General features: G+C 38.9%; 3 protein-coding genes across 5 annotated transcripts in view; 2 read left to right on the top strand and 1 right to left on the bottom strand.

Moving 5' to 3' along the window:
- The window catches only part of dnm2a (dynamin 2a), a gene marked incomplete at its 3' end in the record, with an annotated part of 31,761 nt that extends 19,249 nt beyond the window's left edge, over nt 1–12,512 (bottom strand). For all 3 annotated transcript variants that reach the window (XM_079252911.1, XM_079252912.1, XM_079252913.1), the window contains exons 1-4: nt 12,072–12,512; nt 2,806–2,879; nt 2,438–2,587; nt 16–219 (exon numbers count right to left, since the gene is read on the bottom strand). In XM_079252911.1, the coding sequence (XP_079109037.1) occupies nt 16–219; nt 2,438–2,587; nt 2,806–2,879; nt 12,072–12,232 (589 nt within the window). In that variant the 5' untranslated portion in view covers nt 12,233–12,512. The remainder of the gene's footprint in view (nt 1–15; nt 220–2,437; nt 2,588–2,805; nt 2,880–12,071) is intronic.
- A 270-nt stretch (nt 12,513–12,782) lies between these two features.
- qtrt1 (queuine tRNA-ribosyltransferase 1) lies at nt 12,783–17,779 on the top strand. Its single transcript, XM_079253462.1, has 9 exons — nt 12,783–13,034; nt 13,178–13,246; nt 13,366–13,504; nt 13,609–13,803; nt 14,088–14,226; nt 14,314–14,389; nt 14,494–14,603; nt 16,547–16,631; nt 17,233–17,779. The coding sequence occupies exons 1-9, from the start codon at nt 12,798–12,800 to the stop codon at nt 17,383–17,385; spliced, it is 1,203 nt and encodes a 400-aa protein (XP_079109588.1). The 5' UTR covers nt 12,783–12,797; the 3' UTR covers nt 17,386–17,779.
- A 1,889-nt stretch (nt 17,780–19,668) lies between these two features.
- kcnt2b (potassium sodium-activated channel subfamily T member 2b) overlaps nt 19,669–24,885 on the top strand; it is a gene marked incomplete at both ends in the record, with an annotated part of 39,858 nt that continues 34,641 nt past the window's right edge. Inside the window, one exon of the mRNA XM_079253090.1 lies at nt 19,669–19,757. Coding sequence (XP_079109216.1) covers nt 19,669–19,757 — 89 coding nt within the window. The remainder of the gene's footprint in view (nt 19,758–24,885) is intronic.

Raw genomic sequence — 24,885 nt, 5'->3', positions numbered from 1 at the left:
TTAAGCATGCTTTACCCTGTGGATCCACCTCCTTGGCGATCTTCAAAGCATCCGAGTTAGCCAGGTCAGTGTTAGCAGGGGTGACTGCCAGGATCAAACAGCTTTCCTTGGTGATAAACTGCATCAGCATCTCTCTGATCTGATGCTCAATATCCGGTGGCTGATCTCCTACAGCCACCTTTGTCATACCCGGAAGGTCGATCAGCGTCAGATTCAGCACTATGTCATAAAAATAAACAATGCAAATGAGTATGTTTTTCCATTAGCAGTGGTTAAGTAAACAATTTTTTCAGTTTCACCTAAAGATTAGTGCAGGGTTTAAAATACAATGTGCATGGGCAAGTTTGTGCAAGTAAAACTTGAGTGTTGCACGTGATTTTGATTTGCACAGCTGCCAACTCTGTTGAGATATAGATATAGTTTTTTCAAATGCTACCAGCGCCGCTACCGGTGACAAATCTAGCGACCATTTCCTTTCAAATGTAGTCCAAGCAGAAGATGTTCACCTCTGTGAAGCACCCAGACTAAACACATTAACGCAAAAAAAAAAACAAAAAAAAAAAAACAGAGAGATGTGTTACCCTGGGGTTTGGCTGAATGCAGAAGCGTTGTGGAAGCACTGCGGAGCGGGTGTGCCTAGCTTTCACCCAACACCCTGTTTTACCAGCGGAGTTTCAAAGTGGAACGTCAGTGTCATGGTTCACACAAGGATTGCGTAATCATGCATCATAGTGGGTGTAGGCCTACCTAAAATGCTTATAAAACTGCTTTAAAGTGAAATATAAACTAGCAAATAAAAACGCAGGCACAGTTCAACAGCGTCTCACGTGCTGCTCTTTATTTCTTTATAGTAGGGATGTGTGGTGTCAAAACATGTTGCAAAACGCCGTTACATCTAAACCGCGCATCCAAGACAACTGGGCGTTTTCCACGGTGTCATTAAGTAAGTGAAACCATCTCACTCCTATGACTTGGTGCTGTTGCCGCTGGTAAAGAAGAAATGTTGATGATTCAGAGTAAAATGCATCCAAAGTGGACATGTAGTCTTTTACTGGCAAAATCCACCAGATACACTTTGGTTTTCATCAGATGATTTCCTGTCTGAATGATCCGCTTTGCTCTAGATTGAAGAGGTTTCAAAGTGGAAAAAATAGAACCGACAAGTATTTTAGAGAAGCAGAAAGCAGCAACGCTTTTGGGATGCTTCAGAAATGCACCTGATAAAACCAATTCTTTTTACTGGTATTGCCACAATCAGCTGCAAAGGTGCCGCACAGCCGCACTGCAACACTTCCGTGTTCAGTGGATCCCCAGGATTACACGTCAATTTAAAAAAAACCTTTATCCTGCCCAGGTTCATAGTAAAGATTTATGTAATTAAACTCTTAAATACTGTTAATATTTTATGCCCTCATAGATAGCAGACACGTCATCATGTCCTGTTTTACATAAAAAAATAAATGTCATATTAACAGATATATTTAACTTATTTAAAACTGGCATAAACTCTCTAAAACTGTTAATTCTGTTTTCTCTGTTCCAGCAGTGAACACCTGATGACTGAAAATTGTATTACCTTATTGTTTAAGTTGAGATTTATAAGAAATATAATGACTAGTTTGTAAGAGAATACTGTTGTTAAAGCACATTTGTTTCTACAAAATGTATTTTTAGACCAAGTCACTGATTTTTTTTCATAAAGATGTCATTTGACTCTAAGTTTAAAAAAAAATAAAAATTCAATATTGAATCTCATTGAATTTTTTGTTGAACGTGGTTGATCATGATTAAAATTGTAATGTTTGCCCAGCACTATTTAAAAACTACACAATTTTAAATGAACTACACTAAAAACACTTTTATATGTATGTTTTAGCTTTTCAAAAACTTTTATAAGATTTCAGAATATTAAATTTAAGTTCGACATTTCACACATTTGGACTGTGCACCTAAAGTTAATCTCAGCGTGGGTTTTTTTGTAATGCAATCTGCACCTTTACTCAAAAATGCATCTCAAGCCGTGGCTTTTCTGTGGAAAGAGAAATGCTTTCGTTTTGTTCAGCTGCAAAACTAAGTGTAATTTGCATGAGTGGGTGTATGTTAAGTAAATATCCTCCTGTTTGCAGACTGTAGCCCAGTTTCCATTAAGATCTGTAAGCTATATGAATTCTCAGGTTGTTGTCACTTCAATGTGTACTTATAAAATATCTAAAAGCAAATGTGTATTTCACTGAACTCAAACATTAACAGCCTATCAAACAGCTATAACAGTATAACATGTGACAGTGACAGGATATGACAGTGACTCTGCAATATAAACAAGAGCAAAAAACCCCTGGCAGCTTCATCTCTTACCACGTAAACTAATCTAATTTTAACACAAAGGTTCAAAGGTAATTATGAATGTGTCTTTAATAGACTAAATAGTGTAATTTACCGTGTGGGGAAAAGACCCTTAAGTTAATTGGGACAGGAGAGATGCCTTTATTCGATCCCGTAATTCTGTCGGTCTCTGCCTCAATTTCCGCCCGCACTTCATCAAAATCCACAAACTTCTTTCCTTTGCAGTGCAGGAATTCAGCATATTCTGTACATGGGGTGAAAGTGAAGTGTGAAAGGGAAGAGTAGATGAAGGGACAAAACATAAGAGCAAGACAGAGAGAGGAAAAGAAAATTAAATTTCTGAGATGAAAGCAACAAATAGTGTGTCTAGCTTAAGGCACCATGACATGACAGAGATGCCATATGCAGGGCACTCATAAAAGGAAATTGGGATGGGGCTTTGCACAGGATAGACAAACTCACCTGCTTTATTGTTGACCAGCTGCAAAATGAGAGGTCTGCGGGTAACAATGCCTGATCCACGTGGAAGAAAGTCCCTGAGAGAGAGGTAGGTAGACAAAACCAAAGAAAAAACATGATTAGCGGACGTGGAGAATGAAAAGGGATGAAAAGAAATCAAAGCAAAGGAAAAATGTTGGATGAAATGGGTTGGACGGACAAAGCAACAAAAAATAAAGGAGACAAAGCCAAAGAGTAAAGGATAATGTTCCTTCATTCATCACACTCAATGTCCATTTTTGTCACAGTATGTCTTCTTAGAAATTTACAGGCAAATGAGAAACCACACTCCATTTCCTTCTCTAAGCACTTAACTCATACACACATTCAACTTAAAACTGACTTCACAGATGTTACACATGCAATATTTGACACTTCAGTTTGCTGCTCATTTGATCACAACCTCTCTTCTAACACTGAAATAGCCAGACTGCATTTATGATTCTGTCTTCACAATGCCATCAATGAATGACAACATCTTACGCATTATGAAACCATTGTTATCTGGCACACGTTTTTTTTCCAGATGAACTCCCTAGGAAACCGATTTTAATCAGTTCACCCAAATGCATGATGGCATGGATCCAGCACAGTGCATGACTGTTGTTCTTGATGTGCTTACACTGCTTGTTTTTTAGTGCAAGTTTTTGCTTGCATTTTGAGGGTATGCACTGCTACTTCAGTTCCTGTCTTAAACAGTGTTTTGCAATTCTGTTTCAGTAACGCTTGCTTTTTGGTTAACCACCATTAAATTTAGATTGTCAAGGCTTTGAACTTGTGTGTAACAAAGCAAGCTGTGTCTACAATCTATAAACAGAATTCTGCTTACTGTGTTACTTAGATCTGTTGGTGGAATTTATCTTAAGTAAACTAATTTTAACTGTAATAAAACAAATGACAACAGCATTAAAAAAGAGCTGTTATACTGATTAGATCTGCATCTTATCACCAGGAGATGATGTGTGCAGCTAAGGTGAATAACTTTCTGTCATCCACCCCCGTATATAATGATGCATGACACATATCTATAAAGGCAATGATGGGATAAAGCTGTTGGCATGAATCTGTTTCAATGCAGATTTTTCATAACTCCTTTTAAATTATACAATTTTTGTTTTCCTATGGGCTCTAACCAAATATTGACTAGTTAGTTTTGTTTAACTGAAAAAAGGGTTGAGAAAATCATATTTAATTTTACTTTTAATCAACGGTTATACTTTTGAAAGAAAGCAGTTGCTTGAACTTCACACAACTTAATGTGAACATAGTCTATCAAAAGCCCAAGAACAACATACTTGTCAATTAATTGATAAATTCAAAACTTTCCTTTATTGGTTATCCATTTTCTATGAAAATCTGTATTTTTCACCCTTTTATATGCACTGCAAATGTTCTCATTGTGCTTTCCTAGTTAGCAGCAGGCTCAGCCCTCCCTCCACCAGTCTCCCAGTGAGACACATAAGTGTGCACACACACCTGGGCAAAAGTTAACACAGAATTGAGAAGCCCAGTCCTGAACAGGTACAGTGTTATCAGTGTTCAGAAGCTTGCCCAGTTTTTTGTGACTTCGGAAACAGTTATTTTATTCCCCATTAGAGAATTTATTTGGAGGTTATTTATACCAAACATGGCAGAACAACTTAGTTATTTCCACAGAAAACATGCTGTAGGGTGGAAGAAACGACAGTAGATACATTAAATTCCCCTTTGTCGTTTGAATATACTGTTTATTTTGGAAAATTATAGGATCTTGGTGAAAAGAGATCACAGATGCAGCATGTTGCACTTGTCTATACAGGATAATGCATCAGATTTATACGTGAATGCACTATGACATTATTTACAAGCTAATTTTTTCAGAGAAAAAGCTTGTAAATCATCATAAAATGGCTGCATATCTTACATGCATGCATATACATACAAAAATACATACATAAATGCGTGAGGCGTAAAAAAGAAAAAGGATATTATTTTAGGTCATATTGTCAAGCTCAACAACGTACAGCATTAAATCCAGAGGCAGGGAATATTGTTTCAGTCAGCAACTTCTTTTATGTGAGGCAGAGATGTCAATACAGGAGATGAAAGACATTACAGCACCTTTACCACAACAGCCTCAGGTCTCAAACTTCTTATCGTCCTGGTATACATATTCTCACCTAAATGCTTGCAAAATATCAATTGCAAAACATACCGCAGCGCACAAAACATTAAGTTATGGCAAATAAACAACAGCAGATATTTCTAGTGCAACTGTGCATCACTGAGACAAGCTTACAGGAAGCATCAACCACTCTCTTCACAGATTGTCTGTCTGTTGCTCTTAAAGAGACAGTACCAATATCTTTAATAAAATCATCTGCATTGCTTAGTCAGCCTTCAGCTGATGCTCCTCCACCCAGTCTTAGGCCATCCTATTCTCCTCCTAATCTGCTTCTGTACAAACACACATCTGGTGGTAATCAGAATTCCCAGTCATGGAATATTTTCATGAAAGCTGAGCGTGAGATAAACCCACATTTCCTCCTCTTTCTTCTTTAACAATGCCAGACCAACAGGCCCAAAGAAACTGAAGCGATGCTTAGGCACTTGCTGATTTCAGACAGAAAGCAATGTGTCTGTCACAAGACGAGACAAAAGAAAAGAGCTTCTATACTACATCCTGCTTGCAATTGCTAAACAGCAGCACTGGGGTTAAACAGTGGAGAACATACTGGATGGTAACCACTGAAAAGGTCCACAAGTCAGCAAAAGTCCACAGGTTTGTGGTTCAGAACTGATGCTGTGTCATGCACATAATGTGGAGCATGCAGGCATTTGTCACCATAGCAGATGGTACAGAAAGCCCTGGACTACGTTTGGGAGCAGCACAGAGAGGGGAGTTAGAGTTAAGGGATAAACCCAATTCAAGCAGCAGGAAAAGAAAATAAGGGGTGTGATGTTGAAAATAACGATAAAATGATAATACAAAGATTATGGCGAGAATGACCTCTTGAAAAACTATCAATAGTCAAAAACTGTGCAAGCCAAACTGACCTATTGGCTGGTTAAACTACATCATTGAATAATTTTTACATAAGTCTAGAAAGAATGGAAATATTGTGTCCTTTAGATTTAAAGTGGACTTTATATATGCACATAAATATGTTATTCTGACAGAAAATGCATAAAATTGAAGCCACACTTCAACACTACTGAAGTTGGGGGTAGGGCTGCTCGATTATGACAAAAATCGATTATTTTGACTGAAATTGAGATCTCAACTATTTAACACAATTATCCAGTATTTTTAAACAACGCTGCGTGTCGTGGTGTTCTCAACTCCGTGTCGCACATTATAACCGTCTAATGCACGGTTCCGAGTTGTTTAATCCGCTTTTACCGCTTATATAGGAACTATTTTATGTTGGCCGCGATGTACGTTTCATGCCAAACAACCGCTGTCAAGCTACAGCGTGTATTTCTCATTCACCTGTTAAAAGACAGCTGATCCGAACCAGCTGATTAACAAGTTGCTATGGTAACACACTGTGATGGTGGGATATTACAGTGATTTAACTCGCCCAACTATATATAAGAAAATAATGCAGCCAGTTCTCACTGACAATGGTATACAATGTTGTTGTGAACTTCCACAACCTACTGCAGTTATTCTACATTGACCTGCAGCCGGAGCCGACTAACTGGCCGCCTGGGAGTGCTTTAGGACGGTGAGAGACTCCTACTGTTCGTCCGTTAAGGTAACTGCAGAACAATATGTGCCTTCAAGTCAGTCACCAAAACACCAGAAAAGTCCAATAACTCCAGTAAAAGTTGCTAGATTTATCACTAGTCGCTTTTGGCAAAAAAAGTTGCCAGATTTAGAGAGAAACTCGCCAAGTTGGCAACAGTGGCTGAATGAAACCAAAGCAGCTGTGGGAGGAGTTTACAGCACAGCGCTGCAATGCCAGTGATGCTCGAATAGCAACTGAAGACAGCAGGAGAGGAAACTGCAAAGAGAAAAATAATCACACCCTTTTATTTTTATGCTCGTTGAAAACCCAGATCGTAATTGAAATTAAAATCCGATTAATTGCCCAGCCCTAGTTGGGGGTTAAATCACTCTTACAAGTATGTGCTCAATGACACTCAAAAAGGCTTAGGCACACTGCACAGGTTCCAGTTTCTATCAGCTACTCCTATACCATTGTTCTCATTTACATTTTCTTTGTTTCTTTTGTCAGACGGGTTAAACACATTTTAAATCTAATTTGAATCAAATCAAATCTGGCTGTTGTGAATCAAGTGTAATCAATTCCTAAAGTTAGTGGCGATACTCAGGTACTGCTAAGTTGGTCGTTAACCACCATGAAAACAAACAAAATGAAAAGGAAAAAGAAAAAACAAAAACAAAACAAAATGCAAAGACGTAGCAGCATTCATTCGAAAGAAATGAAGCAGAAGCATAGGTAAGAACAAGTGTGACTGATGAGAGACACATATGTGGAGTGAGACTGAAACTCAGATTTCCTCCCAAACTCCTAGGTACTTGCTTTAAAAAGTCCCGACTGCAGCAGGAACATGAAAGGGGTTTTATACAAGTAAGTGAACAGTAAAACTGGAAATAACTCATCTAATCCTCTGAAAAGGTTATTGTCTCAGTGACTGTGCAGAAAGCATACCTATGCAGGCAAATGTGCACCATTTCTTCCAATGCAAGCATCCAACACAAGAGCATCATCTCATCATTTATGGTGCAAGCTGATATGAAAAGTATTCAAACCATAAGAGGGATTACAAAGCAGTTCCATGAAAGATATAATGCCCCTTGTGGTCATTATTAATATACTTTTAAATGAACAGCAACAAACAATATTGTGATCAAGACTGAAATCATTAATATAATAAATTGATTTTTCCTCCCTATAACACTGAGTCATACAACTTTCACACTTCTTAAAAGACTTGGTTCTTCTGTTTGTTCAAATGGCCTTTTGTTTCCCAGTGAAGAAATGTACCAACACAAAGCACTACATAATGTTTTAAATCAGCGTTTCTGCTGTTACGCAGTCCAAATCACTGCTCAGCATGAAATCATAGGACAGTAAAACATTAAGGAAGAGGTATACAGGGGTACTCCACCTAATGCCTCTATTTCATTAGTATTAACTTGTCTTGACTTAACTCGCCTCAACTCGTCTTAGCTTGATCCTGTTTCTTTTCCATTACAATTTAGTACCAGGTCTAAAATGGGCGGGGCTTGTGTGAAATCGCTGTGACGTCAGTGTTGCGCAAGGCAAGCTCTATAACAACACAGGACCAAGAGGTAATCTGCTACTTGGTCTACGGCTCACTGGTTGCTGACCATAAATTGTATCCATTTGTTGGAACCATTTCCAGATCTGTCTGTTTGATCACTCCGACCATTGTGGTCCTTGACATGCCGATAGTCACTTTTGAGCTTTTTCAGCTTCTCGACACTGCTGAAAACTCTATTGCTACCCATAGCCATTGAGTTGGAAAGTTCTTAATAGATTTTTTTCATTTCGTGTGACTCCATCTAGTTCCCTCTGTATCCTTTCCTCAGCAACCAAGCAAAGAAATGTCTCCACCCAAGTGTTGGACCACAAAACAGACTTTTGTAGCACCATTTCTTATTGCATAATGTAAACAACTTGCAAGTAGAAGTCGCTCTTCCAGTGAAATCCATCCCTGACCTCTGATTGGCCATGCCCCTAACCAATAGCGGCATGCAGTCTGGCGACGTCACAACCCAACTCAGCTAAGCTCAGTTTGAAAAACCCTACAAACCAAGCCAAGGCAAGTTAAGTTGAGACAAGCTGATACGAATGAAAAAAGGCCATAAGTGTCCAGGTGATGGCGTTCTGGCTTTTTCCGATTTGGTTATGGCTTAATTAAAAGGTCATGATAAATTCTGACTATCTCCACTGTTAAAGCCCCTCAGTGTTTTCACGTTACAGGACATTGTCTCTTTTTATGTCTCTTAGTAGCCAAACAAACTGGTTTATCAAGCGGCTCTTGTGAAGCATTCACATCACTCATATAAGGTGCCAAAAATATTTACTTCAAGGAAAACATAAATAAGTGATTTAATTAAAAAGTTTTATTTATTCCTTTTTGTTGTAGAGGCAAACGTGAAGACTGAGAGGAAGCACTCAGTTTTTACAGACAGAACTGGATAAAAGGCAGTGGCATACTGAAAAGAGGCGAGAGGCCTGGATTCTATTATTGATGTGTTAAATGATAGACGAGGCTCAGCAGATTGTGTATCATTTCATACATTATGCATGGTCAAGTAAAGAGCGGCGGTTGTGTTGCCTCCCTCTCTCTAAGAAAGCAAAATCAGAGAGTAGGACACAGAGAGAATGTCAGCCCTTATCCCCCTTCTTCTCTGCCTGCCCTAAAAGAGTCTTACAAACAGGCAGAGCAACTCTGTGGAGCCATTGCTCACAGCTGATCCTCCTTTCATTTGAGCATGAAGAAGCTTGGGCAGAACATGCTTTTCAACAAAGAAACCAGAGTATGAAATTTTGAGGTCATAAACTCTCAAAAGAGAGGGTAGTACACAAAAATGTGTTGGTGGTTTTGTGGAGCTTGTTCTAAGGGTATATGGAGTTGCAAAGAACATGTAATTATGGCTACCCACATTTCCCCACCGTAGCCTGTCCAATAAGCATCCAAAGTGCCTACAAGTACCACCAAAACGCTTTCAGGGAAATCCCATCAATCACTGCCATTCATACACTTTGATGCTCACAAGCATCAAGAAAGGTGAACATTTATTGGTTCCTTCATACGTCCATATAGTCATCCAATAGTATGCTAACTTTAGTACAAATAGGAGTGTGCTTTTATGCTAACGTGATATGTTTTACCCCTACTTTTGGAAACATGGCATGGGATTACAGGCAATCTCATAAAAGAAACTGTAAACTTACACTCACTACACTTGCTGATACTTCATGTTCCAACAATTATAAATAAAAATGGAGAGCATTCACATGTTGTTTAAAGATCTGCCATTGAGCTAATAACTACCTCCACCCAGGCCAGCTTGCAGTGCTAGATATGACGTCTCAACTCCCAAAAGGGACAATGAAATTACCACACAGAACAGCGCCACTAAAGATAGAGAAAAGGGTGTGTCTCAACAGTCTTATCATCAAACTGATATTCCTTTACAGTCCATCAAATAATCAATCCAGTACAAAGTTTTCTTAAACTTTATTACATCTTTGTGGTGTTATTTAGCAGGCAAACCTGAATAAGAAAAAACAAACAGGTACACCCTAAATAACCCAGGCTGAAAAACAGGACTGAGATATGGTAAATACAAACATGCTCTTTCCATTTGTTCCACTTTCTCCGTAGTTCCCAGGAAATTAAACAAAACAGTGACGACAAAAAATTTACTGGCTACAGTCACTCGTCAAGTCACTCGGCAAATGTGTCATGTTATAATGTCAGTATGATGTTTAAATGAGAGTAAAAAGCAAAAGGAGGGGCATTTCACTTTAAATCATTCAGTCTCTTGTCGGTGATGTGCCTCTTCCTGAATTATGCGAATCAGTTTCCATTGCTGTTGTTTCTGCAGAAAGTAAATGAGGGATTATCTTCTTCCCCGAGGACATGGGAATAAAGCTCCTCACACACAATACGTACCCAGATGAAAAAAAATCTTAGCCACTATTATTGAACAATCATAAATGAGAGAAAGCCAGTAAAGTGTTTTTCAATAAATTTGAATAAAAAAAAAAAAAAGACTGAAAATATGCAAAAGATTAAAGGTATTGGTCCCTCCTAAGCAAACGCACCCTTTTATCAACAATGAGTCTGCGTATTGTTGTAATGACATGCAACACCAGGTGGAACTAAGACTCCACCTTGTAGGTGTGACTTTGATTTCTGACATTTTTGCCTCCCTTTATAGTTGAATGCATGCCAGAAACTTGTAAACATTATAGTCATAAAACTTTTTTTTTTTTTTTTTTTAATCATGAACTCTAAAATGAGGCACTCACATACTTCATATGAAAATGACTATGTAAAAGGATCTAGGTCACAGCAATGTTGAAGTAATATTTCAGTAAATGGATCCATGTTAGTCCTAAAAACAGGTAGAAAAAGTGAAGGACAACACAGGTTGTAAGATTGCTGTCTCCATGAAGTGTCTCGTAATTGCCGCTGATATGTGTCAAGCACCTTCAAGGTAAAAAAGTCCCACTCATTTGAGTTAATTTACTCTAAGCGATAGTCCAATTCGAAAGTTTAGTCATGCCTGAGAGCAGTTTTAACATGCTCTTTGGAGTGTGTTTATAACTGAACACTGGTGTGCGTGCAATCATAATGGCCAACGTGCCTCCTCTGCACTGCGGGCTAGCTTGTGTGTGATTGTGAGATTGCTATGTGGGTTGGGTTAAAGACTGAGTGCAATTCAATGGGGTGGAAACCTGCTAAACAAGCTGTGATGCGGCTGAGAGCAAACATATTTTGTCTTTATCTACAAAGTGTTCTCGCTGACGGCTGATGTGGAAGTGAAGATAGAGCTGAGCCATTGAGAAGCACTGTAACTTCAAGACATCACACTTAACAGTGAAGAGAGGTCGGGACTGTTTCCTTAAATTCTAATCAAAAACCAAAAACAGAAACAAAAAAAGGAAGCCGATAAGGGAAGTCAAGTCTATTACAGATGTGATATCATGAACATCGAGCCAGCATATCAGGATGGGCTGCACATTAAAAAAAAAAACAAACAAAAAAAAGTCAGTCCAAATGACCATGAGGAAAAATGTTATTGGCAAATATACATTATATGACATTCAAGGAGTGGTATTGGTTTATAAAGTAAATCAGTAAAGTCCAATAAATAGTATGCAAATGATCATCTTTATAAAGATGAGTAAAGCTACTTTTAAAAATTTTCTAAAAACATTCTATAATTATGTATAAACAGTAACATAATGTCCCTGATGAAACGCCTCGTAAAGGGCGTTGTTGAGTCAAGCTGCTGAAGAAAGCTGTACGTTTCTGTCAAGGCTGGTTTACGACATGTACGTAACTCACAACTGACATTACGTCCTAGTAAGTAACGTTAACTTAACTCAATGGAAAATTAAATGTCTAAATACACGTAAGACGCTGATATAAACACACTGAGAAGGCAAAGACCAAGAGAAACTCTACAGAGGAGTAAATAATGGCAACACACGACACTAGCCATTGTCACTTACCTGCCAACAAAATTCTCTAAGACAGAGCTTTTTCCAGCGCTCTGTCCACCGACCACGGCTATCTGTGGAAGGTCTAAATTGCAAGACTGGCCAATTGAGCTGAAAGCATCTTGAAGCTTGTTAATCAGGGGAATCAGTTCTTCCATGCCCCGGTTCCCCATGATTTCGATAGCTTGGAGAGACCCTTCAATACAGCAAAGACCGGAGGCTAACGCTAGCCGCGTTAACTAGCTTGGTAACGTTAGCTTAGCAGCAAGGTGTTCTCGGGTTACTAAAGTGTTGAGTTCCGCCGTTTCAAGCCGCTCAAGTAGTATTATTTCTTTAAATAATGAGCGGTCACTTGTAATGCAATTCACGCTAACATAATTCCGTGTTCTTTTTCCTCACATCAATTAAAATCTCAATCGAAACGGACTGAAAACTCGCAAAACAAAACTTCCTCTACACAAACGCCATCCGGTCAGGAGAGACGACATCCGATGAAACCGGTGCACTAACACCCGCCTCTTTTTCACTAAACAAGTTTTTTATTGGCTAACCACGCAACCTCTCTATCAAGATTTGATCTGATTGGATATACTAAAGGCGTGTTCGCCACCTTAAACAAACAACTATTTTGTAATTGATCAAACTCCGTGTCAGTCATAGTCACTCAACATCACGTGTTATTGTAATATGGAAGCCACCTTAAAACGAGAGGTAGACAAATCTACTTCAGAAAAAGACATGTCTTTAATGAAAGCTGTGTCTGCAGCTTCCCCTCTCACTCTGAGGATAGTTGCTGAATGTCCAGTGACAAAAGCAAGAGCTTGTGATCTAATACTGCCACACTCTCATGTCAGCACCCCGGTGTTTATGCCGGTCGGCACACAGGGGACCCTGAAGGGGATCACTGTGGATCAGCTGGACAGTCTGGGATGTCAGATTTGCCTCGGAAATACATATCATCTTGGCATGAGACCGGTAGGTCCAGCAGGTCCAACAGCAGCTAGAATCACACATAATCTGTATGACTTTAAAACGTGACTATGCGAAATAATAACAAATTTCTTTTGTAGGGTCGTTTCGCAAATGAATTTATTTTCATCCTTATTTGCACCACTCAGGGGCCTGATCTAATCGAGAAAGCGAATGGTTTACATGGGTTCATGAACTGGAAGAGAAATCTTTTAACTGTAAGTAGAAGTTTAGAAGGAAAAAAATTGCAACATGGCGAGATTTTATATTTACAGATATACAGTAATGAGTTGATGAGCTTTGTTTCAAAGAACCTGTGTCTTTCTTCATCCTTTAGGATAGTGGAGGATTTCAGATGGTGTCTCTGGTTGAGCTCTCAGAGGTTACTGAAGAAGGAGTCAAGTTCAAGTCTCCATATGATGGCAAAGAAATCTTGCTAAGTCCGGAGAAGTCCATCAGCATACAGAACAGTCTGGGTGAGTTTACAGCAAATTACTTTGAAATGGCTTGTCTTTATTTTCCCCCTCATTTTTCCAGCAACTTACCAACAGTCTACCTTTGTTTATTTGTCCTCTTTCAGGGTCAGACATCATGATGCAGTTGGATGATGTGGTCAGCAGTACGGTGAAGGGACCACGAGTAGAAGAAGCAATGCACCGGTCCATTCGTTGGCTTGATCGCTGCATAGCAGCAAATAAAAATCCAGACAAACAGAATCTTTTTGCTATCATCCAAGGAGGACTTGATGCAGACCTGCGCAAGGCCTGTTTAGATGGTGAAAATCCTGTACCATGTTTTTAATCAACTACTTTATTCACATGTGAAATAGGCTCAGTCACATGTTCAAATACCTTTGAAACAGTTTCTATTATTAAATTAGATAAATCAAAATATAACTGGGTTTCTGCTTTTTTTGCACCATTTATTGTCAAATTTAAATGGCATAATGGGAACAAACATATTGACGCTTTAACTTCAATTGTAGTTGTAAATCACCAAATTTAAAAAATACAGATCTGAGGCACAACTCTTTAGATGCCATTTCCTTTTTTTCTGTAGAAATGACTCAACGGGATGTCCCTGGTTTTGCCATTGGAGGCTTAAGTGGAGGAGAGGAGAAGGATGATTTCTGGAGAATGGTTACTCTGAGCACTGACCACCTGCCACGAGAAAAGCCTCGCTACCTCATGGGAGTTGGGTATGAAATTTCATCATAACTGTGGTTGTTACCTCCCATGCTGGCAGAAACTGATTTAAGAATTTATATGATCATCACATGCTGTAGGTACGCTGTGGATTTGGTGGTTTGCGTCGCTTTGGGATGTGATATGTTTGACTGTGTCTTCCCAACACGCACTGCAGTAAGCTTTATTTACCTAAGTGTTGAGAAATCCTTTATAAATAGTTTTTTTCACACATGATGGATTTCAATTGTATTTTAAATATAATGCTTCTTGTCTCTCAGAGGTTTGGCTCTGCTTTGGTACCTTGGGGATCTCTCCAGGTAAAGCAGAAGCAGTATTCCAAGGACTTTCAGCCAATAGACCCAGACTGCCAGTGTCCCACGTGCAAGAGGTAACTGGAGAACAAACTAACAATTCATCGTGGCAATAAGACCTTTTCCTTAAAGTGCCCTCATTTTTGTTAGCAGTTCTAAAGATTACTGTAAAAGAAAATAAGTGTCAGCAAAAGGCAAGAAAACTAACTTGGGGAAAAAAACTGGAGGAACATTTGACATCTATTAGGCTGATTTTCAGCAGGTCAGTAAGATCATAACAGAAATAATTCAGAGAAGCTGTGTCTCTCAGATGTCGAGATGGTTAAAGGTTCAAAAACCTGCAACAAACTGCATTCAGACACTTTGGAGCAAATGGGATGCTTGTGATTTTTGGGCATTGAGATATCCCTGACTTAAAAGCAGCCATGATTCTGTATTGGAAATCAGTGCATCGGCTCAGGAACACCTCCAGAAATCTTTTCCTGTGAACACAGTTCACCATGCAATCCACAAAAGCAGGTTAAAGCTCTATCCTACAAAGAAGAAGCCATATGGAACACAACCCAGAAATTCTGCCATCTTCTCTGGACCAGAGTTAAAATAACATGGTCTGAGGTAAAAAAAAAAAAAAAAAACAATAAAAAAGCTGGTTCAGATGGATACAAATTTTAAATTATTTTGGAAGCTATGGACACTGTTCTGTAGACTAAAAAGGTGGTTGGGTGGTATTCCAGCCTACTATCAGATGGTTGAAAAGCCTGCACCTCCTATGGTATGGGCTTGCATGAGCACTTGTGCCATGGGCAGCTTGTACAGTTGTGAAGGTATCATCGATGCTGAAAACATCTGCTCCCGTCCACAAAACGTCTCTTACAGGGTAGAAAGTTACATATATGCATATTTCACTCAGACAATTATAATCCACATAGTGCATTCATCACAACAGCATGGCCATGTGGGAAAACAGCCCAGGTGCTGAGCTATGCTGCTTGTAGTTCAGACCTTTCTCCATTAGAAGACCATGAAACAAATCAGACATCAAAGGTCCAGGACTGTCGAGCAGCTAGAATCCTAAAACACTTCTCTCTAAAAACCGCAGCAACCACTCTCCTAACTTACTGAAAAGAGGAGGGGATGCAACACAATCGTAAACATCATCCTGCTCCAGATTTTTCCCAGATTAGTTTTTGCCATCAAATTGAAAATGAGCTAATATTTCCAGGAAATGGTAAAATGTCTCAATTTCAACCTGTGACATGTCACTTATGTTATATTTGGGGGAAAATGAATACATGAGATTTTCAAATCATTGCATAATAACCTTTATTTAACCAGATAAGTCAGTTGAAAACTAATTCTCATTTGCAAAAAAAAACAAAAAAACAAAAACAAACCAGAGTCAGAGGCAATAATAAAACATACATTTAACTTACAAAATGCATCAATACACAATGAGTGAAATTGCAAAAGGCCTTGAGATGGACTGGTGACCTGTCCAGGTCTGCCTCTCATCCAATGATAGCTGGAATAGGCTCCAGCTTCCCTTGTAATTGCCCTAAGCAGTTAAGAAAATTATTAAATGAATGAAATGACAATAAATGAAATGCAACATGCACAATCTGGGAAAACACACAGTGGCTACAAACAATAAAGAGCAGCAGGAACAGCAATCACAAACAATTTTTGCAAGTTTGTTAGAAAATGTAATGAACAAGCCGAGTTTTAGATTCTGTTGTAAATGGTTCCAGTCATTAGAAGCTGCAAATTGAAATGCAAAAGGGCCAAAGGCTGTGCGAGCGTTAGAGATAAGTGGATTGATGTAGTACATGGAGCGTATTTTGCTATTACATTCTGTTTTAATGTCTATTTCACACAGGATCCTAACATTTTGGGAATTGGGTTTGTACAATGAATAGTTACTTTGATTAAACTTGAAAACATGGGCAGTGTGATTTGTGTGTGTACGATTCTTAAATGTGTTGCTCCTGGATCTAATTAATCTGCTTTTGTTGTTTTTCAGACATAGTCGGGCTTACTTGCATGCTCTGTTTAAGAGTGACACTGCAGCCATGCATCATATTACCATCCACAACATTGCCTACCAGGTTAGTATCAGAAAAATCTATGCAAATCACTCGACTGATCAATTATTCAAGTGATTTTAATTTCCAAAGATGCTTTCTGCATGCGTACTTGATTTCCAGAGTCTGCCACTATGACTCACATTAGGCCACATGTCATCATAATGTAAAGTCTTGTTACTTCTTAAGAGGCTTGATCTAAAATATTCAACTTCATCAGAGGATGCTGCATGATTATATCTTTCTTTTGTTATGGCTGTTTAATTCTCTATATTCGCAGATTTCTTGTGGTACTGACTTGCTTTGTTGTTCTAACATTGCCTCGTCTTTTGACAGATCTGTTCCAATTTAAGTGAGAATGATGAGCCAGGCATTTCTCCTGACGCTCATTCTGTTTAATCCACAGTTTAATGTCCTCTCAGTATTTATTAGGTCATATGAGACCACTTCCACATATTGCCACAGTGAAAGGATTGTACAAAAATAAGGATTCTCACAGGATGCTGACCTGTAGCTGACCTCATTAACTCTGACGTTGCACATCAGATCATTTCCTACTGCAGGTCTATAGTTATCACATTAGATTTTTTTTTTTCCTCAATTCATCAAACATTTCTCTTTGCAGCTCACTCTGATGCGCTCTGTGAGACAGAGCATCGTGGAGGGCCGCTTCCCTGAGTTTATACGGACATTCATGAAGCGAATGTTTCCCTCTTCTGATCAGTACCCTGGCTGGGCGGTGGAAGCTTTAGCATCCGTCAATGTGACTTTGGACTAAAAATTCAAAGGAAACTAAATGGAGGAGAGAGTCAAATAGAGACTAAAAGCTTTCATATCTTTTTAAGAGAATTTTTTTTATGGATACTTGTTTTTCTACTCTTTTTTTTTTTTGTTTGTTTGTATTTGTTATGCAGTCCTAGTTTCGTTCCAGGTGACAATCTGATGCAACAAAACCTTATTTTCATCTGTAACAACTTACTTTAATTGTCCTCACAGTTCATATTTGGATCATTTCAGGTTAAATAGTGTTTATACACTAGCATAAAGTTCATGAACCATGTATGCGGATATGCTCTGGCATTTTTTTTTTTTTTTTTTTTGCCATTACCATGGCTACACAGCTATACCTACCCCCTTGGAATGTTTTTACATTGCTGTCAACATCCTTTTTTGGGTGCCCCAACTAATTAAAGGGGTACATATGCACACACATATATATAGATGTATGTATGTTTGATAAAAACCAATTTTATCTGTTTTAATGCTTTAACCTGCATCCTACCGTTTTTGTTGTGAACTCAGAATTTACTGATAAAGAAACTTTTTTGCAACTTGTGCTTGCTTCATGATCACCACCAGAGGGCGAAATAGATGCAACATGAACGGTATGTGGTGTACGTTGATGATAAAGTACAAGGAAGGTTTGCTTCTTTCTAAGTAAGTACACAATTCAGTTGCCATAGGGGGTTATGTGATTTCAAATTTGATGCGGGATCAAACATATCACATTTTTTATACACCAAAACCTGCATCTTTATGAAAAAAAATGGTAAATGACTGGTGATCTATGAGCTTCTCAACAGACGAGCTTGCAATTAACCTTTTCAGCTTTGCATAAATGTTTTGTTTGGACCTGGCAGAAGGTCTGGTTTATCAAAGCTAAGTCATGGGTGATGATTATTAATTAATGGAAGTTCATTTAAATCACACCTGTCCTCTGGAGCATCCAGTCAACTGTTTTTGTAAGCATCACATTTGCATTTCATTACTCCTTATGACCAGAGGCTCTGCAAGATTAATCCAATTTGATGTTTTGAGTAGCAAACAAACTGGTATATAGCACACAAATGCAATGTTGCTCTCCAAATTGTGGCTATGCTTCTTAGTGGCAGGCAGGAGTTTTCAACTGATGTTTTCATAATTGCATGTGTTTATTCATTAGTTACAGGGAGCAGCAGAGAATATTAATATGAGAGACTTCTGAAATACAGATTTCATGTGACCTGTTCAAATGGAACTTTGAGGCACATATTTACAGAAACGGGGGCATTGCTGTTTTGTTTCTGAAGGGGGAAAAAATCCTTTTTATGAATATTAGTTGTTTCTGAATCTTCCGCTCCGCCTGTGTATCTTAATTATATTTAGCATATGGATGAGAGAGTAGCAGCAATCTGAGCTCAGTTGGCAAGCCGTGCAGAATCGTGTTAAATGTCTCAAAATGAATATGCACGACCAAAGCGTGGCACGGAATCAGTTGGATGTGTTCTGTATATTTCAGCAAGGTGGCTTCCAACATAACAAACACCTCTTTGAACCCACTCTTCATCAAGTTATCACTGTTATATTTATGGTAACATTCTTTTAATTTGAAAAACAATATCTCATCGTGCAGGGGTAATAACAAGGAGGCACGTAAGAGTCTTTATAGACTCACGACTGAGATCCGCACAGGTCTGCACACAGTATGATGGCCACTTCAGGGGATCACGTGTATGTGTGTGAAAGATTGGAGAATAGTATTACTTTAATAATTCTGTGCAGATGGAGGAGAATGCTCATTGTTCACTGTTATGAATCGTTATCAGAGTATTTCTTTGCTCAGTGATAGTTTTTTATTTTGCTTTCTTGGAAAGTCGAGGCAACTACACACTGTTCTCTACACATTTGCAGCCTGTGAGTCTGTGTGGAGCTCAGGCAGGGAGGATGCTGTGAGGAAAGACAACCAGTTGATCTCCAGCTGTCAGTACTCTAGAAGTGGAGCTTCCCTACACACCGACGGATGAACACCGTCGACCTGTTGCCTCGGTTTGAAGAAAAGTGCAGAGCTTGTGTTATTGGAATCGATAAAAGAAGACATAGATTTTTTTTTCCCCCTCCCTGTTTAAGGAGAGAGACTGAAGACTGTGCCATGAGGCTCATCAGTGCATTCGTAACTAATTTACATTTTGAATAAGAGTTAAAAGAGGAGCGGAGTTGGTTCAGGAGGCGACCACCTCCTCTGCATGGAGGTGCGGTTTGCGGTGGTATTTGTCCCGATATCTGTGTTTTAAGGAGGAGGACCATGGTCGAACTGGAAAAGGAGGTGCTCCCACTGCCCCCTCGGTACCGGTTCCGAGACCTGTTGCTCGGGGACTGGCAGACTGATGACAGGTAAGAATGCAGCGTTTACGCACGGCGCACTGAATCCTTTGCGCATCTGTTGAGTTAAAAGAGCATTAACACTTTTCCATGAAAAAAGTATTTATTTGCGTTTTTCTGCCTCTGATCATAATAATTCAGGTGTATAAAAATGCCAGAATAGTTCCTGTCTGGAAAGGAGCTTGTAATGGACTCTGCAACAGGTTTTATGTGTGCACTCAAGCGAGTGTTGCTAATTAAAAATGGAAACTATCAAGCCAAAGGCAACATGGCAAATTAAACTATCGTGACATCTAATGGGCCTGTTTCTGTTATAATACAAGAAGCCAATCTGGTCAAATATGCAAATATGAATCATCAAAAAGTCATCGGTGGAATCCACAAAGAAGGAGGCAAAGAATAAATACAGTAGGAGATTCCCACAGTGTTACTTATTCATGCCTGTTTCAGCAGAGATTTACAGTGAGTTTATCTGCCAGAATTTCCATAAGGGGGCTCTCAGTAACTGACTGTTCAGCTTTGCTTACACTCCATTTACAGGGCACTATAGGTTGGATGTGCATCATATGCATTGCTTAATTTGATCATTTCATCATGCTGTCAAATAGAAAATATTAACCTCCATTTCATGCCTGATGTCTCTCATTGCTGGGTGGAAATGAGACCCAAAACACTTGCTTGTGGACTTGAGTGGGTGTTTCACATCAGATAATTGGGGAAACCTGAATGTATGGTAACTGATTCAGGTCCAGACACCGACTGTGTTTAGAACACAGGCAAGGTTAATACATTGTTCATGACATGTAATAGGAGTCTTGTCTGTCAGTAAAGCTTTAGGTGCTCAGTATAATCTTCTCAAGCTATAAAAACACTATGATGAAGTCTGTTTCATCCGTGACCTGCAGAGAGGTTGCAGGATGCTCACTCGAAGCCTAAATGAGTCTGGTCTCTTTGGCTTTGCTCCAGTGGCCTTCTGTAATTTGTCAGCTATTGCCCAAGGACTCCTGTTCCTGTGCAGTGTGACCTCAGTCACCTGATTACAAATGTTTTGCTTCTTGGAAACCCATGAAAAACTCTGATAGGAGCAGCTTCCTCATTCCTGAAAGAACAGGGGGAAAAAGAGAGAAACAAGAACTTATCAAAACACAATTTCATGTAGAAAGGGAAGGGATGTATAGAGGGTTTGTAGCTACTGTATGAGCTAAATGTAATGTTTTTTGGCTGCTGAGACCGATGAAGAGGACAGTGTTCAAGCGAGTGTCAGAAGTGTTGTGGCACATGATGTGGATTTATTTGGTTTTTGGGAATTCCTGAAGTTCTCCCTTCCTGAGCTGCCACGTTATGGCGGCGCAGAGTTTGTGCATTCTGATGATCCTGGGGGCAATGCCGTGGGGGCTTTATGCCACTGGTGAGATCATTAATAGCTAACAAGTCTTTAGAGGAGGGACCAGACAAAGCGTGGCTCAGACAACCCCCAGAAGCAGAACCAAAAGCCAAAAGGTAAAGTTCTTGATTTTCCAGTGGATTTATGTTCCTACCCTCACCTATAGCAACCCACCCCAAACACAAACAGTGGAAATGAGTTTCTTCTGCTGGGTGGCATATCTCTCCTGAATAGACAGGGTGAGAAGCTCACTCTTCCGCATCGAGAGGCACCAGATGAGGTGACTCAGGCATCTGGTTAGTATGCCTCTTGGACGGTTCCCTGGTATTGTGTTTTGCGCACATCCATCTCAGAGGGAAAACCTGGGGAAGACCCTGGATGCACTGAAGGGACTTAATCTCTCAGCTGGGCTGCAAATGCCTCTGGATCCTACCAGATGAGCTGGAAGCAATCAAATCAAACTTTATTTATATAGCGCTTTTCATACAGATGCATTTTAAAGTGCTTAACAACATAAAAAACAATTTCATACTTATGCACACACATGTAGTCCAAACACACAACCCTCCTTTTCCTCTGACCCAAATGAAACTACCTTCAGGATTCTATCTCTGTATCTGGCTTATCACTGCTGCATGGAAACAATATTTGGGCGATCCATCCACTTTAGGAGCCGCCCCAGGAATGACCACTAGAGACACAGTCACAGGAAACGTCCATGTCAGGGCAGGCCAACGGCCCACACCACAGCCAAAAGACTGCAGTGGTGAACCCCTACCAACAACCCCGGCCAGGACGACCCCTCTGACCACTCTGATCAGACAGGCACAGCCCCCAACAAGGAGGATCCTCATGAGGAAAAGACTGGAGCTAAAAAGTTAAAAAGATAAAATAAGAAAGAAACATAAGACAAAATAACAAAATAAGAAAAATACACCATAATTCTGTAAATCAATAATTTGAACAATAACATTAAACCTAAGTAATATAAATATATGTCATAACATCAGGTACGACAATAATATATAAAAGATAAAAATCAACAAATAAATAAACATAAATGTGAATAAATAAATTAGCAGATTATTTTATTTTTTTTTAAAAATTCAAGTGAAACCTAAAATGAAAAGGTAGAGCTTAATCCTTAATATATAAAATGCATTTTAAAAGAGTATTAATTGGCTGAGTCATCAGGAGACATGATGATGTAAAGCTGTGTATCATCAGCATAGCTGTGAAAAGCAACATCGTGTCTCCTGACGACGTCCCCAAATGGCAACATGTACAGAGTAAAAGGTATTTGGCCTACAGTTGATCTTTGGGGAACCTCATATTGGATTTCATGGTTTCCTGAGGAGAATGTATCCAAACCTACAAAAGAATTTGGATCTGTGAGATAGGAGTCAAACCATTTAAAAGCAGTACCTGAGATGACCTCTAGACTTCTGAGTCAGGTTCATAAAATCTGGTGGTCTGCGTCAAATATGGCATTAAGATCCAACAGAACCAAGACAGAAAGTTTATGTCCAGGAGGAGAGAAGTCTAGGCTATCCTGCTTAGGCCTCCATGACCCGACCCCAAAAAAGCAGCAAGAAAATGGAAGGATAAAATTCCTGGTTGTCATGATTTATGGGATCTAAAAAACAAAGAGTTACCAGTACATGGTCGTTATGCTTTTGGTTAGATATTCATGTGATGCCTTTCTGGAGCTGTTAAATTAAGTACATACCCTGCAGCCAGGTGCAAAAATGAATGGGAATTAAAAAAAAAAACTCTGTGGAAATAGTTTTCCACATATCTTAATTCTCATGCTCTGAATTCTCTTTGTAACAGTTGCTTTTAATAATAGATTTATAGTCAAAGAAATTAAACATTTTTAAGTTTCCTTCACAGGTGAATGAAAATCATAAGAATAAGTTGTCAAATGAAGCTCTTAGACCTTCATAAAAGGACAATTATTGGTCCTTATCTGTCTTGTTAAAAATATTTTTTAAAAAAACAAAAAAAAAAACCGAACAACAACAATGTCTGGCTAAAGAAAGTTTCTCACAGTTTATAAAGATTTATCTGGCCAAAAAATGACATTCAGAAACCTGGGAGTTTCATTGAGTTTCTGTAAATGGCGTCAAGCGCAAATGTCTACCAACAGAGATTTATAAAAGAAATATGCTACATGGTCAATTTTGAAAGACTTATAGCAAAGAAAAGAAAAGAAAAGAAAAAGAAATGTTGTTTGCCATGCTCAATGTAGCCAAATCTTTCCCTTTTTTTTTTTTTTTTTTTTTTTTTAAAGGGGTGCTATTATGGTATTTCAAGTTTTCTGAGCTTTCTACAGTGTTACAGTGTTGAATGCTCATCAGACATGTGAGTGGCACCGTTCTTTATCACCTAAACGCATGTTTGAGTTTGAGTTTAAGTTCCAGCATGCGCTCCGTTCGGTTTTCATGGCGACGAAAAACGTGTCGTTTTAGAGAGTTTTTTCTACTTCAAAATCCTTGTGACGTCCCGGGGGATAAGGTTCCGTGATTGGTTACCTTCTACTGGTTAACAAGGGTATGTACAAATACATCAGGCAGGTGGAAAACGTTGCATAAAGTTATTTCCAACAATGTCTGGTGAGTTTACCAAAGAGAGACATCCTGCTGCATTCGTTGCTGTGGGTTGCTATTTTCCACTTTGTTTTCAGGGTCTGATTCAGGTTCCAACATGTAGGGCTGTATGCTATGTGTTGACATTGTATTTTTTTTTTTTTTTTTTATTGAGTTCGTATTAGCCTAACTCTTCTGTTTATGAAATGTTACAATGACGGAGAAAGCAGCTGCGGTGTGCGCTCCCGATGTAGTGCGGTGGCGGGAGGCGGGGCTTAATGCGGAAGAGTCTCAATCCACTCGTTTACCCCACAGGCTGATCTGACAGCCTACGGAGAGGGTCAGTCTGAAGTAAATAAAGCGATTTGTGACAATAACTCGATCAATCCCAGCCCTTCTGGTGTCACAAATAAAAATAAATTATCCTGAAATACACAAAATAGTTCCACTTTAAACATTTGGCACCCGAATAAAAAATTTTGCCGATTTTTTTTTGTTTGTAAATTTTGCAGGAAAAAAAAGTTAAAAATTGCAGACAACTGGCAAAAGTGTGAGCGAGCAGATGTCATATACTCATTAATAGCAATACAAAATACGTATAAATGACCTTTTTCAAACAGGGCATTACTAGCTTCTGAAGTCAAGAGTGTATTTTCTTTTTTTTAAAAGAGAATTTTACCATCTGCTTTTTTTTTTATTTAATAAAGGAGTGAAAATTGTCACATTTCTCTTGTGACAACTTTCAAGTATGCCACCTTGATCTATGAAAAACGTCAATCATTTATGTGTGAATTTATTTAATTCTTAAATCTGTCACAGGTTCAGTTTGTAGATGAGTAAAATGAGCTCCTGAAATTGGAAATTTGCCTCTTTCTGTCTTTAAAGTGTGTATTTACCACTTTGTGCACAACAGCTTTCATCCTCAGATATTCAGACACTTATGGCAGAGGGAGCAGTCAAGATGAATTTCCTCTTTTTTTGCCTGTAAAGTAGCAGCTGTGCAATGAACTGATTGGACAGAAAGTCAGGGCTGTGATTGATAGTGACAGAAGTTTAATTACAGCTGAATCACACAGAGTTTGTCTGCCATGCTCCATAAATCTTGGGAAGCTCCTGATCATCTTAAACATTCTATGTGGTGCTGGTGCTCATACTTATACAGCATGAC

This window comes from Telmatherina bonti, assembly GCF_933228915.1.
Source record: "Telmatherina bonti genome assembly, chromosome: 14".
Taxonomy (NCBI): Eukaryota; Metazoa; Chordata; class Actinopteri; order Atheriniformes; family Telmatherinidae; genus Telmatherina; species Telmatherina bonti.
This window is presented reverse-complemented; position numbering and strand designations above follow the sequence as displayed.